The sequence below is a fragment of the Trachurus japonicus genome, chromosome 10 (genome assembly GCF_045865225.1).
Source record: "Trachurus japonicus isolate A0001 chromosome 10, Traja_1.0".
Taxonomy (NCBI): domain Eukaryota; kingdom Metazoa; phylum Chordata; class Actinopteri; order Carangiformes; family Carangidae; genus Trachurus; species Trachurus japonicus.
Window position 1 is genome coordinate 12,784,046 of NC_140916.1, and position 20,830 is coordinate 12,804,875.

At 39.8% G+C, this 20,830-nt stretch overlaps 1 protein-coding gene across 1 annotated transcript in view; it reads left to right on the top strand.

Annotated features, from left to right (window-relative positions):
- Positions 1-20,830, top strand: part of gfra4b (GDNF family receptor alpha 4b) — a 47,235-nt gene that overhangs the window by 19,150 nt on the left and 7,255 nt on the right. The window contains exons 2-5 of the mRNA XM_085789330.1: positions 16,040-16,315; positions 16,478-16,558; positions 19,140-19,485; positions 20,290-20,399. Of these exons, the coding sequence (XP_085645456.1) occupies positions 16,040-16,315; positions 16,478-16,558; positions 19,140-19,485; positions 20,290-20,399 (813 nt within the window). The remainder of the gene's footprint in view (positions 1-16,039; positions 16,316-16,477; positions 16,559-19,139; positions 19,486-20,289; positions 20,400-20,830) is intronic.

Here is a 20,830-nt window from a genome sequence, read left to right on the forward strand (position 1 = left end):
ATGTGGTGCCATCTGAACCCCGTAAAAATTGAAAAACACAACAAAAGCCTCAGGATTTATCACCTCAAAACACAAAGCACTATGGAAATTGCTATGTGGCGGCTCTTTATCACAATGGAGGCAAGCTGAGGCAATCAGCTGAAAAGCCCTATCTCATGTGTTAGCGCCCTCTCATTGTGGATGTGTTCTGCTGCTTTGCAACACAACAGACGGCTCTCAAGGACTGTGAGCATGCTGCGAGTCTGAGCAACGCGGAGGACTCTGCTGCTGAAGAGTCTCATCAGTAAAAGTGCCCATCAATCACTGTGTGGAATGTGTGGCTCCTCCCTGTCCGGTAATGACTCTTGAGTGACAGCCACAGCTGGCAGGTATTATGGCCTTGCCACAACATCAGACCCGACAGAAGGTTAATACTTCATCACTTTGTTGAAGCAGCCCTGACTGCCACTGTTCTGTAAATACTTTCCTCTGAAAGGACGAGTTATAAAAGAAAAAAAAAAGAAGAAAACTCTTTAGACCGTTTCCTCAACTTCTCCAAACCCATGATTTTGCAATAATTGTTCAGCAACCATATGCTTACAGTTGCTTGGTTACTTCATACAATAGTAACTAAATATTACCTAGGCGGGGGAGCTTTTCATTAATTAACTGCACCTCATTTATGGCTGTAACATAACTCAAGATTGTTTGTAATGCTTCTGCTCACACATTACTCAGTGTGGTTAGTCTCCATCTTTTTATCTTGTAATATTAAATGCATAACCTTGTTGTTTGAATACAGAAAACTACGTGAGCTTGGCAGCACAAAGGGGTTTATAAGGTTTTTATCATGTTGGTGTGATTGTGGTGAAGGAGCTCTCACAATTTAACACACAGTTTTTGTCTTTATACTTACATTAAACGACATATGAAGGTTGTGTCATAGAACAAACTGTTTATTTCCATGACCACCAGCTGCTAAGGGCCCTAATTATTTGCACGCAGCCTCAATCTTTCAGTATCACATTGTGTATGAAGCATCAATTGCAGATTCAAAAAAAATGTCTTTTCAAAGCAAGTCAGTCTTTAAAAAAAAAACTAAAAAAAACCCAGCTCAGTGAAGTGATGCAAGCCCAGTTAGGTAGCTGATAAAACCTGTCACATCTTAGAGTCCAACTCTTTATGCAACGTTCTGAAACGGACAATCAAATTCACACACACTTCACTCTGCAACTGCCCATACGGGTGTGCAGAGGTGAGAAAGGATTGAATTTTTCACTCTTGCTCTCTTATTTGTTTGATACATATGGTATTCCTTATACAACTAAATGCAACACAATGACCTTCATCGAAGAGTGGGGATCTGAAAATGCACGCTGTCTTTCCTATTTCTAAATGTGACATCACCCCCCCAATCACGTGTAAACAGTTCTTATCTCCAACCTGCTAACTATGAACCGGCTCTTGCAATTTGTGAATGGGGGACGTCTCAAGCTAAAAACTGGATGTTAAGTTTGAGTACCAATTCCTAAAAACTTCATGTGGTAAATCCTGCAACCATCATTGCTGTGAAATGCACATGTGACATGCGCTGTACTGCAGCAGAGGCAGTAACTAAGGGTAATTGTTGCCATCAACAGGTTTTTCTAGAAGGTGACATAAAGTGTCACAGTGAGAAGGAAGTGATAAATAGCGATGTTAACAAGGTTGTTGCGTTTATAAGGCATTCTGTGTTTATTATATAACCGAGATGATTGGCAACCGTTTTGCAGTTCAACACACATATTTTTTTAATGAGATGGGATCAGGACTTGTCTGGGTCTGTACAGCTTATATTTGAGAAGAAAACCTATCATTTGTATGCCCCAGTGCCTGGCGCGAGTCCTGATTAGTGCTGCAGACAGCCGGCACTTTCACACTAGGAGGAAAAACACGATGTGTCACGCTCTGCCCCGCTGTAAGCAAAGGACGATATGCTGATAAGTTAATTGCAACCATTACATACCAACGGTTGATGCACTCATAATGTCACAATTTCAAGGGAAGATAAAAAACAGTCTTTGTTGTGTGACATTGAGACTGAACTTGACAGGCCTTCACACAGACATACAGGCTGGTGTGCACACATGCACTGACACGAACAGGAATTTATTGGCAGTCTTGTCCCTAAATAATCACAGTCCTTATTTAACTCACATCCGGGAAAATAAATTGAATTTAACTTTTGCATATCAGTTTGATGGAAACCAGGATGCATATCAAAAGAAAACCTTTGGTAATTTATTTTCTCATTAACAGTAACAAGTAGCATCTCACCCTGTTCATCTAAATGTTAGATGGTGTCTGTTTGGATATGTGGAGAATATAGACTCTGGAGTAAATCAGTGAGGTATGAAGAAGTGGGGTAACTTCTGGAGTAATACATTTGCAGATAATAATAATAAGATCTCCCAATAAATGTTTCACCTTTTTTTTTTTTGATTTTTGCTTGAAGCAGCTGCCCGCTCCTCTAATACAAAATATGAATAGTTATGTTACCGAATCCTGCTCACAGACTTGTGCTCATTTTATCAGACATTTTGCAATCAATAAACGTTGATTTGATCGATACCTCAATCACTGTACATCTCGAATTAGACACAGCATTTAACGACTTGGATTAATTACTACGTTTAGTTATTTTTGTTGACAGCGAGAACAGAAAACAATTGAAGTGACGATGAATTAAACTGTAAATGTGGCTATATATGTATATGTATAGAGAGAATTAATTGGACAGTGATTATTATTATTATTATTAGATGCTTATCTTGAACATAGATGAATAACTGCACTGTTCACAGCAGCAGTGACATGTTATTCAGTGTGAGACAGTTCAGTATTTGGCTCATGATTAAACTGTGTTGGGATTAATTAGACAGTGGCAGCAGATGTGAGAAGAGTAGGCAGACCTTCAATAGGGCCTATAGGGCTCATTTGTGTTGAATTCTTCTCGTGTTCACACCTGAACTGAGACTTGTCCACCTATGATTGGATCAGGTGTTAGTACAGGACTGAAATGGGCTTTGTGAGTTTAGTCCAACTGTGAATTGTCTTTTCCTCGGTGTGGGGAGAGTGTGATCTGTCAGTGAGATCTGAAACCTGTTGGCCCCAACAAAATGACTATGACAGTTTCTGATCGCTGTTCCAGGTGGCAAACTGGCTGCTACTAATTATGGATTGCCAAGAAAGCCTCTGTCCTTTAGACTTTCTTACGGCTCAACGGAAGCGAGACAGGCATCGGATCTGCAGTGGTGTGTGTGTGTCCGCAGGTGGGTGGCGTGCAGCTGGTTTGAATTTGGCAATTGGCCCGGGGCTTTGAGACTATTTCAGCCTGCCAGTGCTTCAGTACAAGCCTCAGGTGGTTCAGAAAGCTTTTTAGAAACTACCTGAGGAGGAGCAGTTAAGGGTTTTGCAAGAAGCATGAAACGTTCGTGAAGTATGTCGTTTCTGCCTCACTTCAGCAACAATAACAAGAAAGGCTGGTATTTTCAGGCAGGTACTTTGCAGAGTGGGTTCAATTTCAATTTCAGTGTTTACCCTGGTGCAACATCTGTTTTTCAGATTTCTATCACTGAAACTTGATGTTTTTGCCTGGTCACTGGTTTTGACATTAGAGTTTGAGTTCTAGTGTTGCGATTAGCCAACTGGAGGTGAGGCACGTGTATTTGTCTGCTCTGCCAAATGACAAAGAAGAGCTACAGTTTCTATCCTCAAAGAGAAAAACAGAAAAGAAAAAAAAAACACCAGAGCAGTGATGCGCTGTACAATGATTACTCTTGGCTGTGGCTATTTACCGCACATGTGGTGTCATTAAATCATACCTGTGAACCATCAGGCAGTGTTAATGATGATTTGATGATGTTGGTAACACTTGAAACACGGTTTACAAAATGTTGTTAATATCTAAGTGAAAGCAATACAATTGAGAACACAAAGCAATTTAAAGTTAATAAAGGTGCCTTTGGCAATGTGATTCTGCAGGTGAAACAACCTGAAAATATAATGTTGCCTATTAGATTCTATCTGACTTTATGTTTTATTTCCTCTGTTGCTTGTCAGTCAGTCTCCTTAAAAAACAAAAATGCATGCAAGAGCTTTGCATATAGAATATAGCCTGCATACATTTATTTATCATCATTTCATAATGGATTCTTTTGTGAGAAACATGGCTCTATGGGTAGCCATGGTTGTTCATCCAACACTAAAATATCTTGGAGAGATTAGTCGAATGAATCAGTCAGCAACTGTTTCAATGGTCAGTTAATCCTTTAAATTATGTTTCCACCCAGAATCCTTCATAGTTGAGGTTTTGACTCAAAGTCAAATTGAATGAGGCATATTTGCTTCAGACACTTATATCCCCAGGACGAACTCGAATCATGGTGCTGATCCCCTTAAATCACAGGGTTCAGGACCAAATACCTGCAAAACCTGCAGCATGCTAGCATACTAAACATGTGGGGCAGTAATTAATGCTCTGATCTGGCTCTTCAAACAACAGTGTGCACAGCAAGGACTATTTTTTTCATTCCTTCCCTGTGGCATAAGAAGCACCTCATCCTGACTGTGATATGATCTCATGTGACTTTTAACTTAAAACCACTGCCTGAGTCCTGTCAAAGCTGTTGCTAATAGAGGCTGATTAATGTTATAAATTATTTAATGCTCCTTTAAATCTCAAACTCCTGAACCTCTCTCCCTCCTCATGGTGCACATGCCTTCCCATTCAAGGACTACAATGGACTTTCAAAAGAACAAAAACAGCGAAAACACACAATCTCAAGCCCTAACTAGTTAACGTATACTCTGAAGAGCCAAACAAACTTTTCATGCTCCAAGACCTTTGCAACTGTGCCAGTCACTCTTGGAACACTTAGCCGTCGGATCAAACTGACATGAGTGCTCACATGAAAAAGCGATCCAACTCATGAATAGCAACCATCATCTTTGGTGTGCTCAGATACAATCTTTTGTTTGCAATTCGTGACCCTCACACAGCAGCTCTTGCATTACGGGATCAATTTGTATGTTTTCTGTTTGTTTTTTTTGAAACTGTACCGTGGGAATGTAAAATTCAAAATTATAGGCAGGAAATAATTGGGAAAAAAAATACAGGAAGCTTCTGCATTCAGTAACAGAGAGTGATTAATAATAAGCATATTCAACTACCGTATGTAAGCACCTGAGGGGGTGTGGGGAGGGTGGGGGGTATAAGCACATGCGACTTAATTAAAAAGAGGTGGCAGAAGGAGTGACACTGGATTTATTACCAATTCATTAGTGCATTTATAGTGGAAGAAAATACATTGTTTATGTGGATAAGCTGTGTGCTTGGTAAAGCTTGGTGTTGGTGGGGAATATATCTATTTGTTATTCATTTAAACGTCCCTATTGTGTCTATGTTTGGAGACAAGGTAAAAGTTAGTCCAGTAAGTCCAGGCCTGGGCTCCTTAAAACAGCACATAACCATCTCCTTTCCGGCCGAGGCTCCTCTAGGGGGAAAGTATCAGCATCAATAAAACCAGGGGTGGTGTTGGTGGAGGAGCACAGATGGTTATCAGGGAGCTAAATGCTTTCTATTCAGGAGCTGATGCTATCGCCGAGATGTGAGACGTCACTTCGGGGGAATACAGGTTTTCAGTGCTTTAACAAACCTCAGTGTCACTCTCAATCAAATTGCCAGAATACAGGAGCAGCTGAGATCGGCTCAATGGGCATCCCACAAAGATAGAAAACCTTGAAATCAACATAGTACAAATAGCTATGAAATCAAACCACTGAATGTACACCGACATAGCTCACCTCAAAGATGTCTCAAACATTGGCTGTCATCACTTAACTTAGTGTACTGCAAAAGCCATGTCCATTTGTATTTCTGTTGTAACTGAAAAGGCTCCCACGCACCGCCCCGACGCGAGCCGACAGCCGACGTTCTGCACTTGCGCATTCTCGACGGAGCTGAACACACCAAACAGACACATACCTGATGTGTTCCTGGCATAACTTGTAGTGTTTTTGTTTATTTGTTTTGTGTTACACATTGACAATGGATGCAACTAGCATAAATAAATAAATGTAACATAACCCCTATGAAAGGTTAACTGAATTCAAAACATCATCAAATGATCATTGAGTAATTCATAGAAATGGATCATTAATATATTGCAACATTTCTCCAAAAATGTTTCTAGGAACTTGAAATAATCCTCTTGGGAAAATATAAAGTCAAAATATCTTAAAATGTAGGATTTTCAGTTCCAAAACAATATAATATTGTAAGATCTGTGCAGTTGGTGCGACTTTAATAATAACTTCAACTACAAGAGCCCAAATACTAAAACCTATTCAAACTAAAAGAGACATGGGTTTTTACATTAATGATCTGAATTCTGGGTGAGTGGATTTAAAATGACGCACTACTTAGTTTGTCCTTATAATAAACAACAACAATAGTGCCATTACCTAAATGACTAACATCCTGCAGCACTCTAAAAAAAAAAACATCCTTCCTGAAGTCATGTGATACAGATTTCATTGTTACTTTAGGACGTCACACACAGACACACCCACAGCAGTCCTTTGCTAGGAAACTGTGGAGCTCAGTGGAAGCAGTGACTGAATTCCTGATACAGTCGAGTCCATAACTCTGAGACTATTTCCGATTACCTAATTCATTTTCTTGATATTTATTTTCTGAGTGTTGGTGGCACATTTGTGGTTTTAAAGATGATCTGTCGGGTCAGAGGAGCCATGGGGGAAAAAAAGCGTTACAGGGGCCGGTCCAATTACGTATTCAGCATATAGGGTGGGCAGCTTGCAATGGGCATAAGGAACAGTCAATCCTACTTAAGGCTGTGTTCAGCACTGGGTGAAAACGTGAAACCTCTTTATTCATTTTGACGAGGCTACTCTGACAGTACGGGGGATTGCTGATGCAGAGGACTGTGGCAAAAAAACAACAACAACAACAATTTAGAGTTGTCCTGGTAAAAAGTTGAACTTCTTCCGTAACACAATGCGCAATGCAGCAACAACTGACAAGACACTGCAGTGGCCAGTCCAATAAACACAAGCCAGTTTCTCTGTAGATTTGTAGTAATGTACTGTAGAGTATTATTCTGCCTGTAAGGATAAAATGGGGATAAAATGATTTCCACTGTCAGTTGCAAAAATCTTTCTCCTCTTTGCGCAGTGATTGACCGTCTGATAAGTCTTCAGAATCATAGATCTTTATTTATCATGTCAGATTCTCCAAGCTATTGCTGCCATGAGTTGTTTACTCCTATCCGCTGTTTGTCATCCCTCCATCCCCAGAGAATCTGCTGTTCCAGTTTGTTACTAACTGCTTTTGATAGTATATCCCGCCTTGTGCCTCAGGTACTGTATGTCCCATACCTTTGTAATATGTGCGTGTTATGATCAAGATTGGTCTTTTCTAGCAGACACAGCTGCATATCCATTCACTGCCAACGAAATCCTTTAATGTACCAGTAAGCTCCTCTGACTGAGCGGTTGTTCTGAGATCCGCTGCTAATGTGGCAACTCTTTTTGTCTGAAGTTCCGGATAAATAATTTATATGGCAAACGTAACAGGCAGCACTGTCTCTCAGTTAAAGTTGAAAGGCAGCCACTGTTGGAAAAGGATCAACTGAATGGATGATTTTCCTTTTTACTAAAAAAGATAAAAAATGTACCACATTTCAGTTACCACGTGCATGCAGCTCAAAGTGTGAATACTTCTCTTTTCAAAAACTTTGAAGCCAATTATTGTGCTTTTCTAGGGCTTCGTGCACCATTTGTTTGATGTCTAACATGAAGTAATAGTGGAGCTGACACTGCTTTATTTTTGAATGTAGATGGATATTTTGCTGTCTCATAATGACAAATTCAATCTACGCTGCTTTGATGTTTAAATTACTAATTTTGTGCCATAAAACCAAATAGTGTTGTATGCAAAGTATCAGACAGCAACAATTTACAGAACAGAAAAATACAGGCTGTATTTTTGCAAAGAGGATTCATGCAATGGTAGAACAATTTGCATTCACTTATGCCTGTAATTAAAATTTTTCGTCCCTCCAAATTATTTCTGATAAAGCAAACAATGTTTACTCCACACACAGGGACCTACAGTACACATTTCACAACTCAAAGGCAAAGTGCTAATCTCTGGAAGTTCAATGTGACCAGCAGGAGATCAATGGAGAATAAGTAGAAATGTAATATTCACTTAGATTTTATATTTTATTACAGAATGCCACTTCTTACCCATTTAATGGCTGATAAAATAATTAAAATGTTATAGCACATTAACCACTGTGGATGTCTTTCTCCTCTCAAAACACTGGATAATTTAATTGATATAGCTCAAGGAAATTATAATATTTGTTTAATATTTCAAAGAATACACATTAAGTGCATGTGGAAGTGGGATTTTTTAAAAGAAAATATGAATGATTAAGGATCATTTTTTGAACACTTTCATTAGGATGTTTCATAAGATGGAGAAAGTGCTAAGTATGAGTAGAGAGAGCTGAGAGAAACAAATAAATATGTTCAACATGTGTGACTGACAACTACACTGGCTGAACTCTCAAAGACCTGCAATGAAAAACATCTGTTACAGCTAAATGCCGCTCCTGTTGCATATATTTTTACATTGGGGCTTAAATAATACAGACGACACATCTGGATTATCTTGTACAAAAGCAGCAGCTGAAGGAGTTTGACATGCTGGGTGGGAGTGGGGGTGGTGGGCTGTGAAATGTGGTCGACAGATGTGTTTAAGAACTATTAAGCAGACAATGAGTTTTTGATCAACTCCTGAGAAACTGTTGATCCTGTTCAGAGCAGGAATTTTAAATATACACTTAGCAAAAATATAAACGCAACACTTGTGTTTTTGCTACCATTTTTCATGAGCTGATCTCAAAGATCTAAAATGTTTTCTGTGTATGCTAAAGAACTATACTAAATATTGTTTACAAATCTGTCTAAATCTGTGTTAGCGAGCACAAGAACTGGGATGTTTTAATAATAAACAACAACAGAAGGCTGAATATACTGATGTTTTTACAAAGCAGTAGAATAATGACTGAGTAAAACTGAGTCACTTTCTCTTTACGGTCTTCTGTTGATTCAATATTAACATTTTGAAAGAAGCCATATTGTCGCTGATGGATAGACATGAAGTTTTTGAAAACCACGTTCACTAATCTCTGATAAGCGGATGACAATGTTCTCTGTTATTTGTTACTCTTCTTTACGCTGGTCTTCCAGAACAACAATTACTAAACTGTACAACAGATGTAGAGTACGAAGAAAATAAAGTGAAAGTAAAAAAGCAGAAAGATACTCCAATGATAGCAATTATATTAAATTACAGCATATTAAATTACAGCATATTAAATAACGATATGAAATCAATTTTGCGACATGAAAGGGGGTCATTTGTAGTGATGAACTCTCTCCGCTTTACAGAGCATCACAGTGAGTTTAGCTATCTTGTTGTGACTGGACTGATTGGTCCAGTCTCACTGCCCTCATGGCACCATTTTCAGCTGCACTTGCCAGTTTTAGTTTGTTTCAGCAGAAATGCTCAAAAACCTCCATAAACAGCTCCAAACAGCAGACAAACTAGTTCCTGAAAATAACCGAGCATCAAAAGCCTAATGAGCCAAATATTTCCTTCACCAATACAGTTTAAAAACAGCTGAAAGACATTGAGTATTCATCAATTGACCAAAAATACAACCGACTGATAAAGTTAAACCATATCAGCCATCATCCAACCAACATCATCGGATGTGTCAAGAAGCAGATGTTTGCAGACATAATTTGCCTTTATCACTTCAAAACATGGTGATGTTGTGTGTTCACATCTTATTAAGAAAGGCTGAGCAGTTACTAGAGATATTATTCAAACCACAATATGGCCAAGTGAGATATCCAAATCACACAATTTTTATTTTGATAAAATGTGTCATAACAAATCATAAGTGGAGCTTTATGGTGCTACAGTGATGCTCCAACCGACAAATTGAGTCATGAAATGAAAATCACGCCACCGAAATAGCAAAAATAGTTGAAAGACCTGAATGACTGGGTGATGAACTGTGCTGAATTAGCAAATCACCCTGAAATGGTGTTGTCTGGGGGCTTGTCAGACTGCCATCAGTGGTGTTGGGCAAAACCGCCGGAGGCCACTTGGTTTAAAGTGTGGCTGCTTGCTTTAGTTACAGTACCATCTAAGATAAATTACAAACCTTAAGAGCACTGAAACAAAGGTGATAGTCATTAAGTGCACCAATAAATTACCATTTCCCCCCACACAGCCCCACTGGTTTGTAGGTATATAGGAGTGAAGCCAACATTCCAGCTGACTTCATTAACTTTCATTTTCCATTTTATCTCTCCTGAAGTGGACCATTAAGGGTAACTGATCAGCTAATCTGCCTGTGATTTATGTGGCAGGGAAACTGAGGACTTAACTGAGCCTCAGAACACATTGATTACTGACATGGTTAATTGGCTAAACCCACTGGTACATTGAGACGGGCTTATTGGAAATGTCAAATCAAACGGCTCATTTGCAATCATGATGTATGGTGTCTATTCCAGCTTCTGCCCAGGCAGCACAAACTGACACACAGCCATAGAGGAAGGGGCCTGGGATCTCTGCCTTGAATTTGCAACTGACCATCTGGCCTTCTAGGATTGCTGGCGTTGGTTGGAACTTTTTTTTTTTTTTTCCTCTCTCCCTTCTCCCAGCGTCCACACGTCTGTATTGGATGTGCTTAGCTGAGCCGCTGAGGACAAGAGCTTGATGCGAGTGAGACTCAATATAGCTGTGGGGGTTTGAGTAAAGATTCAGCTTTGAAAGCAAATGTAAGTGATTGAACGGTCTTGATAGAACGGGGGGGAAAATATGTTGTTTCATTGCTTTCTTTCTTCCTGAGTGTGTGTGTGTGTTTTCGAAAATCAAAACAATGGCTGGGGCAATTTTGGCCTGGGAATTACCTACAGAGTATAAGCAGATGAAAGCAGCATGAAATTGAAAAGATCTTAATTTAAGCAGATATGGTAAGGGACGTCACGTTACAAGAGAGAACAGAGGTGGTGATATGATTTTTACATTGTTGGAATCGTGGAATCAACTTGGCTTATTGCAGGCCATGCTTAGGAATATGTTTTTAGCATAACCAGGGGAGAAAAATGAAAAATAAGTTTCCCAAAGTCTACTCAGGCAAAGACAGGCAATAGCTGAGCAACACGCTGTTTCCTTACACAAACATAATGTGTAAAACATCACAACTTTTCATGTAAATCAAAGAATAATGGAAAGTGGGGGTACAAACAAACATTTTCATTGGTGGTCATTATAAGTGTTTCAATAGTGTAATTAGAAAAGTGCAGCACAAGAAACATTGTAAGGAAGAGTGACAGACCCTTTAAAAAAAGAAAAGAAGAAAAAAAATCACCACCTACACTGCAATTAACTCCAGCATGGCTCTGTACTTTATGCGGCTTATGAGCTCTGGGAAAAACTTCTCCACTTAAAACATTTAATTTTTGATTGTCTACACTTTTTACACAAGGGGTTAACATCTTGATGAGCATAATTATGTTTGACTGGTGTATGTTAACGTGAAATTAAAGATATTGTGATTTCATACGCTGCCGATTCCTGATAAACAGGGTTTCTTTATCTGAAGTTGAAAATATCTGACACAAACTCAAGACACACAATAGGATTATAAAGGGCAGGGCAGTAAATAACATTTGAATTACATAGCAATATGCCTCCAAGTGTCAGCTGTTGGCATGATAAAAAAGAACAATGAGCCGTGACATCAATTAGCTACGCCATAGCCACAGTGCATTTAATTCATACTCCCTCATGATATGACAAACAACAATGCTACAATGATATACCACTTAACATTAATGTCAGTTCTTCTGTTCATCCCCGTCATCCAAACCAACAATCACCATCTGGCCAGTTGTTTTGTTGGCACGGAGATAAACCTCTGTAGAATGGACATGGCGCTACATGGGCTTATTTATTGTTCTCGGCACATTCAGTACATGTCACACATCTATTATGCAAGTTCTTTTACACAGTGAATAGGGGTCAGTCATGCAGGAGAAGAACTCAAGTTGGTGAATCAATGAGAGCATGGACTAGCATCTTTATAAAAATGCCACTCAATCTTCCACACAGTGCCTGAATGTATGTTACTCAATTAAAATATATAACATTTCATAACTTCTACGGCATCAGAGGTCAGTAAAAATACCTGAGGTTAATCGGCCTTGAGGCTTTTCTCTTCACAATAAAGCTGTAAATGCTGTAGCCTGGATACTCACAAAGCATGTGATCCATTGTAGCAATTTCAAGCTTAGCTCCATCGCCTATTTAGTTGAGGTCATGTAAAAAGATAGCTAGATACAACAATTGATGGACAAACTGTTTTCATAAAGTTTAGATTATATTTCTTATTTCAAAAAGAAGAGAAATGAATGATTCCCCAACCAGTTGAGTTAAGCTGTTTTCGGCAATATTGTCGTTTTTGAGTCTTTCATCGCCAAGAAACTGCTTTGTCCTTTGTGAGGTTTTCGTGGTTGGTATGGATCTTGCATGGATTTGAAGGTCCTTTTCTTTACTCTAGCAAAACTCTACTGGTTTATTGTACCAATTTTATTCTCACTGTTAGTCAATGGAGAAAGGAGTCTCATCTCTCCTTCACTGCCCACATTAATAACATCACCCACTCTGAATACTTTTCATCTTCGCAATATCAAATGCCTTCGGCCATCACTCACCCCTAACAGCACTTCCATATTGTCACATCCCGCCTCGATTACTGTAATGGTCTTCCACATGGACTACCGCAGAAACTGCTAATTGGTCCAAAATTCGGCTGCACGCGTCATTTCCAGAACTCCATCCACACAGCACATCAGTCCTGTCCTCAAACAGCTTCTCTGGCTTTTGGTTCATCTCTGCATCGACTTTAAGATCTTGCTCTTCACATTCAAGGCCCTCCATGACCTCGCAGCTTCATACCTCACCGAAACTCCTTGAAACATACACACCTTCCTGTACACTTAGGACCTCCTCTGCTTCGCTCCTCTCCACCATTTCTGCCCATTGTTCCACAATGGGAATGAGATCTTTTAGCCGCTCTGTCCCTCGGCTCTGGAACAGGACATTCAGACTTTATCAACACTGTCAACCTTCAAGTCATGTCTCAAAACACACCTGTCCAGACTTGCTTACCCCCATAATATATCTGATTTCATTGTTGCTGTATTGTTTTCTCTTGTCATTTTGTATTTGAATTGTTTTTTATTGTAAGGTGACCTTGACAGGCGCCCATAAATTAAAAAAAAATAAAAATAAAATGCATTATTGTCTAGCAGTTGATGTGCACCATGATGGGTCTAAAACGCTAATGTTTGACAGATATGATTGTCATATGATTGGCATTACATTTCCTAATTGATACCTAACACAAATGCAGTTGAAGCTGGAGGAAATGCCATTGGTGTTTGGTCACAAATCAAAGTACTAGATAATTTTGTTTTAAATGATCTAGTGGTGCTGGATGAAAACTCAAAGTATTCTTAAAAAATCACCCTGACAGGAACTTGAACTGTATGTGTGCACCAAACGTTTTGGCAATCACTGAGATATTTCACTCAAATGTCATCAGGACTCATTCTCAAGGAGGTGGACAGCCACAGTGACATTTTGATACTGAGAGCTAAGCTGCTTGTTTGGCTAATACATGAAATAATACAGACAATCTTTCTTAAATTTCTTAATTGTCTCCTACCCCGGATATACTTTAAAGCAGAAGTAAGCGATCCGGTCGTTTCGGCTAACTTCCTGTCAGCCGATGGAGTTAGCAGTCCCCGCCCTCGTCCCTACGTCACCACATTCACGCGCTTCCCTTGGCTTCACACACAGAGAGGACCGCCCCTTTATGCCGTTCTCTCTCCTCATTGGATAAAGGTTGTAGGATACAAGGAAAGTTTTCTCCTCAGCTTACAGCAGAGCAGAGTGACTGACAGACCCGTGTTTCAGACCAAACACTCTATATAAGTGATTGCTGTCGGAAGATATAACTATTTAAGACTTATATTAACACAAATATTCCGCTTACTTCTGCTTTAACTAGTGCAATATGTTGGATGCACACACAGAGTTTCACCAAACCTAAGATCAGGGGTGCAAACTCATCAGGGGTAAAAAAGGTGACAAGATACCGACCCCCTAGGGGGGTCCGGGGGCATGCTCCCCCGGGGAATTTTTTTTTTTAAACCAACTTTAAAGGTGAATTTACAGTCAATTTTAGCATGAGACTAGGGTCCAGATTTACTCAGGTTTGCACAGCTTTTGCTCCTGTTAAACCTGTACAATCTGTCTCTCTGTGTTTGGTTTTGAAATATGTGAAGGGGGTCTTCAGCCTATGCAGGTTTAGCATGAGCAAAAGCTGTGCAAAACTTGGAGAATCTGTCCCTTGATGTCCATCAGATGAACCTTGCAAACCTTGCCTTCAAACAAAATAAAATTTAATACAGACTGATTGGTTCATTGTGAAACATTTATTTATTGATGTAAGCCTAAATGTGTTTTCTGTACGTAGGCTATGCTCCGAGGCAGCGCTGCTCTTTCTGTCCAATAACACACATGAAGCTTAAAAATGCCATTGGCTACATAAAACATACCGGTATTAAGCGGCAATATGTATTTAAAAGATGTTCAAGCAAACGGTTCGGTTCACGGTTTTGTGGTCATGGTTTTCGGTTCGGTTTCGTATACTTTGATCGTTGGGAAAATCAATCATGTCTTGTATATTCAGGTTAAAACTTAAAGAATGAGGCAGTCTGACATCTGATACATCATTGTGACAGTCTGAGGTTAAAAGTAGGTGAGATTCTGGTGGCAAGAGAGGAGACATGATAGTTCCAACATGTTTTAATTTATTGGGCAAATAAAGTTATCTAACAAATGCTAAGAACAATTAGATATTCACTGAAATATATAACCTATATTTATTAATTGTGGTTCTTACAAAAAATATATCTTATAAAATATAAAAGCTAAAATGTCTCTTAAAGCTCTGCCCCTTTAATTAGTGCATACAAAATAATTTAACTTTAGCCTACTACTTTTACAACCACATTATTTACCAGCAACATAAAGTGAAACAGAGGCAGAGGTGTCCTGCCACAGTCAGTCAACCTCCTCCTCCTCCTGCTGCTGCTGCTCAGGTCGCGCTGCAGCGCTAATAAATGCTAAACGCGCTAATCGCTAATTGGCCGCGATCGCGATCATCACACACACGCGGTCCCATACAGCAACTATACAACGCTGCTGGCGCATCTTCTAGCTCCAACTCTTTCACTCGCCATGCTCAAAAAGTCGCGTTAGTTAGTCTGTATTAAAAGTGAAGCTTCAGGTGTGTATTGCTGGACAGAAGAGGAGCGCTGCCACCACTCGTTGTCATCCAGATAAGGTGCATGCGCCCTTAAAGAGACAGGTGCATTGGCTCGGCTGGGCTTGCCTCGCCTCGCCGGACCCCCCCCCCTCTCTCAAAATTTTTTTTATTGCGGATTTACACGAATCACACAAATGACCAATTTGGGATCCAAAACGGCGAATTTCGCCGAAAGGTGACAAGTTTGCACCCCTGTAAGATGCATGATGCTCCGAACTTTAGAAGCAACAGAGCAAAGAGAAGAATTAAAATTTCACTGCTTGCTGCGAGCGGGTTGCTGTAATGATTACTGACTTGCAAGAGACCTTTGTATTGTTGTGTTTGCAAAATGACACAATAAGCTTTTACTCTCAAAATGCTCTATCCTTTCTCCTCTCTTTATCCCTGACATTTGTTTTTGACTTTTTAGCCTAATCTCCCATTTCATTGAATAACTTTACACCTCGACTGCCATCTCAAATCCCCTTATCGCTCTGCTCTCTGTTCTACTCTGATTTCTTCTCCGACAGCTCTGTTGGAGGTTATATTGGCCAGCAGGGACTGCTTGGTGGCAGGAGACTCGTGCTCGAGTGATGAGACCTGTAGCCCACGTCTGCGGACTTTGCGTCAGTGTGTGGCGGGCAATGGCAACATGAAGCTGGGCCCCGGTGCCAGAAGCCAGTGTGCCAATGCAGTGTCCGCCCTTCTGTCCAGCCCATTGCACGGATGCCAGTGTAAACGAGGCATGAAGAAAGAGAAGAACTGCCTGAGCATCTACTGGAGCCTTTATCAGTCAACCATACACGGTACAAAAAACAGAATCTATAAAGTCTGCAAATAATTCAATGTTATTTACATAGAGGATTATACACAAATGAGAATACTCGATTAAAATGACTGATGAGAGCTTCACTTGTGTGTCATCCAGTTTAGATGAATCCAGCATTTCTATCTGTGTATTCTTTCAGGACTAGAACTGGTGGAGAGATATCCCTATGAGACAGTACACAGAGATTATGACTACGTCCGCTTGGCCTCCATCACAGCTGGCAAGTTCCATCACTTTCACCGTCTTCTGTATCATTATCTGAAACTGTTTCCTTGAACCACAATATGGCTCTTATTTTTCCTTGAAGCATGCCTAAGGCAAATAGATGTCCCTTATGTTCTGACACACAGTTGCACGAATATTACCATTCATCCAAACACAATACTGCCACCCAAATTGATATCTTGGTCTTCAACTTGTGGGACAGCACCCTCATTCATATCTCAGACTCATCCAAAATAACAGAATCCGCAAACGTCAATGAATACTAATGCTGTCATTCTTTACACTAATGCCTTAACATGATAGAATATATCTTCCTCTGTTTCTTGTAGCCCCAGGCTGCATGTAACAAGGCAATCTCATTAAATTGATCAAAACAAGCCTAAAGAAAGAAAACATTGTATTAAATGACAACATGCAGTAAATGAAATAACTTTTTTTTATATTTTCCCCCTGTGAAACACTCACTGATGCTTACATTCAAGAAAGTAAAACATTAGTCATAGTTTAAATTAACGCAAGAACCATTAATCACATTGAATTTACCAAGATATTATAGAGAAAAGCAACACCCACACTTGAAAATGTTATTTCAGAAACGTCCCATTTTGTTTCTTTTTGTCTTTGCGATATAACAACAAAGCAGTCTCCATTCTCAAGCCATGCCCCAAGCCCAGCGCAGCAGGATCCACCATCCAGCCTTGCAGGATTTGGTTTCTCTGCGTGTTTACCTGAAATGTATATATTTATTATCTCTTTTGAGAATCAAGGGAGAGGGGCTCAGACTCTTTTATGACCCATGGTGACCTGTTGTGACTAGAGCTCCAGAGGCAGAAGCCTGAGTGAGGAGATTATTTTTTTTAGTCCTTAAAATCACAAACATTTTCTTATGCAGTTTTTCGCCTACTCCCTCACCATGCCAACAACAGGCCAGATATCATAATTTTTTCCATTCATTTGGAAAGACTGGTCTGCCGCCATGACGAAAAAAAAAAAAAAATCCAGGCGAAACACCGTTATGGATATCAACACTTCAAATAAAACCACGTTGCTTTCCATGAAAAACTGATTATAAAAACAGTTACCAATTACATTTTGTAGATGTACTAAGTGACTAACTTTAAAATCGATGCAGCTCTAAAACGTAGCCTGAGGTTATGATAAAGATTGGTTTAAAAAACTTAAAAAACTGATTTGCATGAGTTTTGTCTGAAGCTGCTAGTAGTTCAAGTAAAAGCCACATGTAGGCGATTTTCTGTGAAAAAAAGAAATCAACCACAGCAGTCAGAACAATTGTCGAGTGTCACCAACCTATAAACACACTGCAGAAAATCTGACGACCCTGAAGCGAACAGCTCCAGGATGTTGTTCAGCATTCACTCTCACACAGTTCATAAGTTCAGTTTTATTCACCGAGACAAGAAGAGAAATTCTTTATTGATGTTTTAGTTACAGTTACAGTTTTTTTTCTTCTCTTTTTTTGATGTTTTGTAGCAGACCACATGAACTATCCTCTCTTCAGATCTGTTAAAGATAATTTGATATCAAAGATTTTATGAAGTTTCGGGATACAGTTTAAATCATAACTGACATCACTTTCTCTGGCTCTCTGTCTAGTTAATCAGCAATACCACTCTCAGTTGATAACAGTGGTCAATAATGTTAGTGGACACTTCCATGAATGGACCACAGGAATGACTGTCTGTCTGTCACCCTGCTGCAGTGGTCAAAATAATCAATAAGTGGTCATTTAAGCCAGAACACCACAGCTTTAACCCTGATGCTTTATTGGCAATGAGGCTTTCAAACTGCTCCAACACTGAAACTCCTTGAATCATTATCCAATTTAATGAAAAAAAAAGTGATTGGCTGCTCACAGGAACCTTGAAATAACAAATAGATGGCAGGCTATAGTAATGTAACAGTGACGCACATTTTTACAGATCGAGGACAGCGGTCAATGAAATGACAGACGTCACCCTACACACCTGAATACATGCAGTCTGGATTTGAGCTGATTTTAAAAAGTCTGGTGGTGCAATATGCCTTCCAATTTTAATCATCCCAATTAGCGAGGTAGAAGGTAACGAGCACAGACCTAGTTCTTGTGCTAACAACTTTGACAATGAATTTTTTTTTGTAAGCAATTGGACAAAGTGCAAAGATGGTAATAAAAAAAAAGAGGATTTGGAGATAATTCATATGCTTATTTTCAATTTTTTCATTACATTTCATTTTTCAAGTCATTTTGCAATTTTCTCAAAACTGCTGCAGAGGCCAGATTTTTCTCCTATTATGAATACTGTTCTTCTGGTCTTCAGGAAATGTACCTCCATTGTTTATTTACAGACACTTCTACCTTGAAGCTGAACTTTAATTCCCCAACTGCCTGTCTGAACTTTTGAAACTCCAACAAAGATGAGAGATTATATCTGAGCATGTTGAATAAATAAACCAAACACATTCCACTGGTCACACATGCTCTTATTCACATACACACACAAAACCCTTTTTTTGCTCTATTGCTGGCGTTTCTCATTGATATCTGTGCTTGTCTCTGACCTTACTTGCTTCCACAGACTCTGATGTTGGCATGACAACTGTGAATCACTGCCTGGATGCTGCCAAGGCTTGCAATGTGGACGACTTGTGCCAGAAACTGCGCACAGAGTATGTCTCAGCTTGTATCAAACCCACTGCCAAGTCGGGCCTGTGCAACCGGCCTAAATGCAATAAGGCGCTGCGCAGGTTCTTCGACCGTGTTCCCGCTGATTACACACACGAGCTGCTCTTCTGCCCCTGTACGGACACGGCATGCGCAGAGCGTCGGAGGCAGACCATCGTGCCCAGCTGCTCTTATGAAAGCCTGGAAAAACCCAACTGCATCACACAGATGAGGATCTGCAAAGCTGACTACGTCTGCAGGTTGGCACATAGAAAATAACAGAGGCTTTTAATTGGCTTCCATTTATTTCAGTGTCAGTCTTTCTCTCATGTCTGTGTCAGATTGTAAAATTATGTCTCTCCGCCTTGGTCTCATGGATATAATGAAATATATAATGGATATAACATATTGCTATAATATAATCATAATCCCCAGGTTTGTTGTGTGGAATGATCCAGTTCTTTCTTCCTCGTATCCCAAATCAGCAAAGCCAATGTTTCATTATGCCCACTTTAATTCAAGTATTCCTTGGATATGGATTTTAGAAATACTCATACATATTTGGACCAGCGCTATTCAATATTATAGCTCTTTGAAACCAAATAAACAGCCATTCAATCAGCAAAAATGCCCCGCTGTTTTACCCTACAGCTTTCTACCACCGTTGGTTAGAACACCCCAGAGAGCCTGTTGGAATAACACATTAAATATTTAGCACAGATAAAGAGCCAGATGGATCAGAGTTATCGCTCATTGCTATCTCTGGTCATGGCCATTATTTTTCACAGCCCCATTACACTCAGAGGGCTTTACTAATGATCCCAGGGCTGGGGGATGAAATATATTACTCTTTCTATCACTTTCACATTACAGTCCAATGCTTTCAGTCTTCACCACATCCAACAATATTTCTTAAATGTCAGAGGGGCAAACTCTTAACTAAATGAACAAGTTAGTAGAAGGGATATGTGGATGTGTAAAACAAAACAAACAACAAAATATTTGCATGAAACAATTCAGGGATCTGTCATGTTTTCACCAAGCGCTGCCTGCTATTTTTGTAGGTCTCGTTTGGCACAGTTTCAGTACGACTGCGAACCCTCTAAAACGTCTGCCAACGGCTGCAAGCAAGGGAACTATGGAGCCTGTCTTCTCGCCTACACAGGGCTCATAGGTAGGTGCACACCTGAGAGGTGACACACATAGACAGAAAACATTAAAAAAAGAGATATGGAGAAATTAAATGAACAGGTGGAGAAGGAAAGAGACAGTATGTGGAAAGGAGGCATGTGCCATATGGTGTGTGTGACGGTGTTGTGTGTGAACTTGCTCATGATTTTGAAATTTAGCTGGACCGTTTGCGGCTAATGGACCTGAACATGAGAGTTAACGTTACTCACGCAACAGAAGGTGGTGATGGTGGTGGTCGAAATGCTACGGTTGTTTGTCAACTGCCAAAAAAACGTGTGTTTTTTATGGTGGCACCGAAGTGTTTACAACAAACAACATGCAAAATCACAATGAAGCCAGTGGTTGAGTGTTTGGTATCAGCTTGTACTTTATTTTATATCACGTCATTTTAATCAAGCCGGCTTAATGATCAGT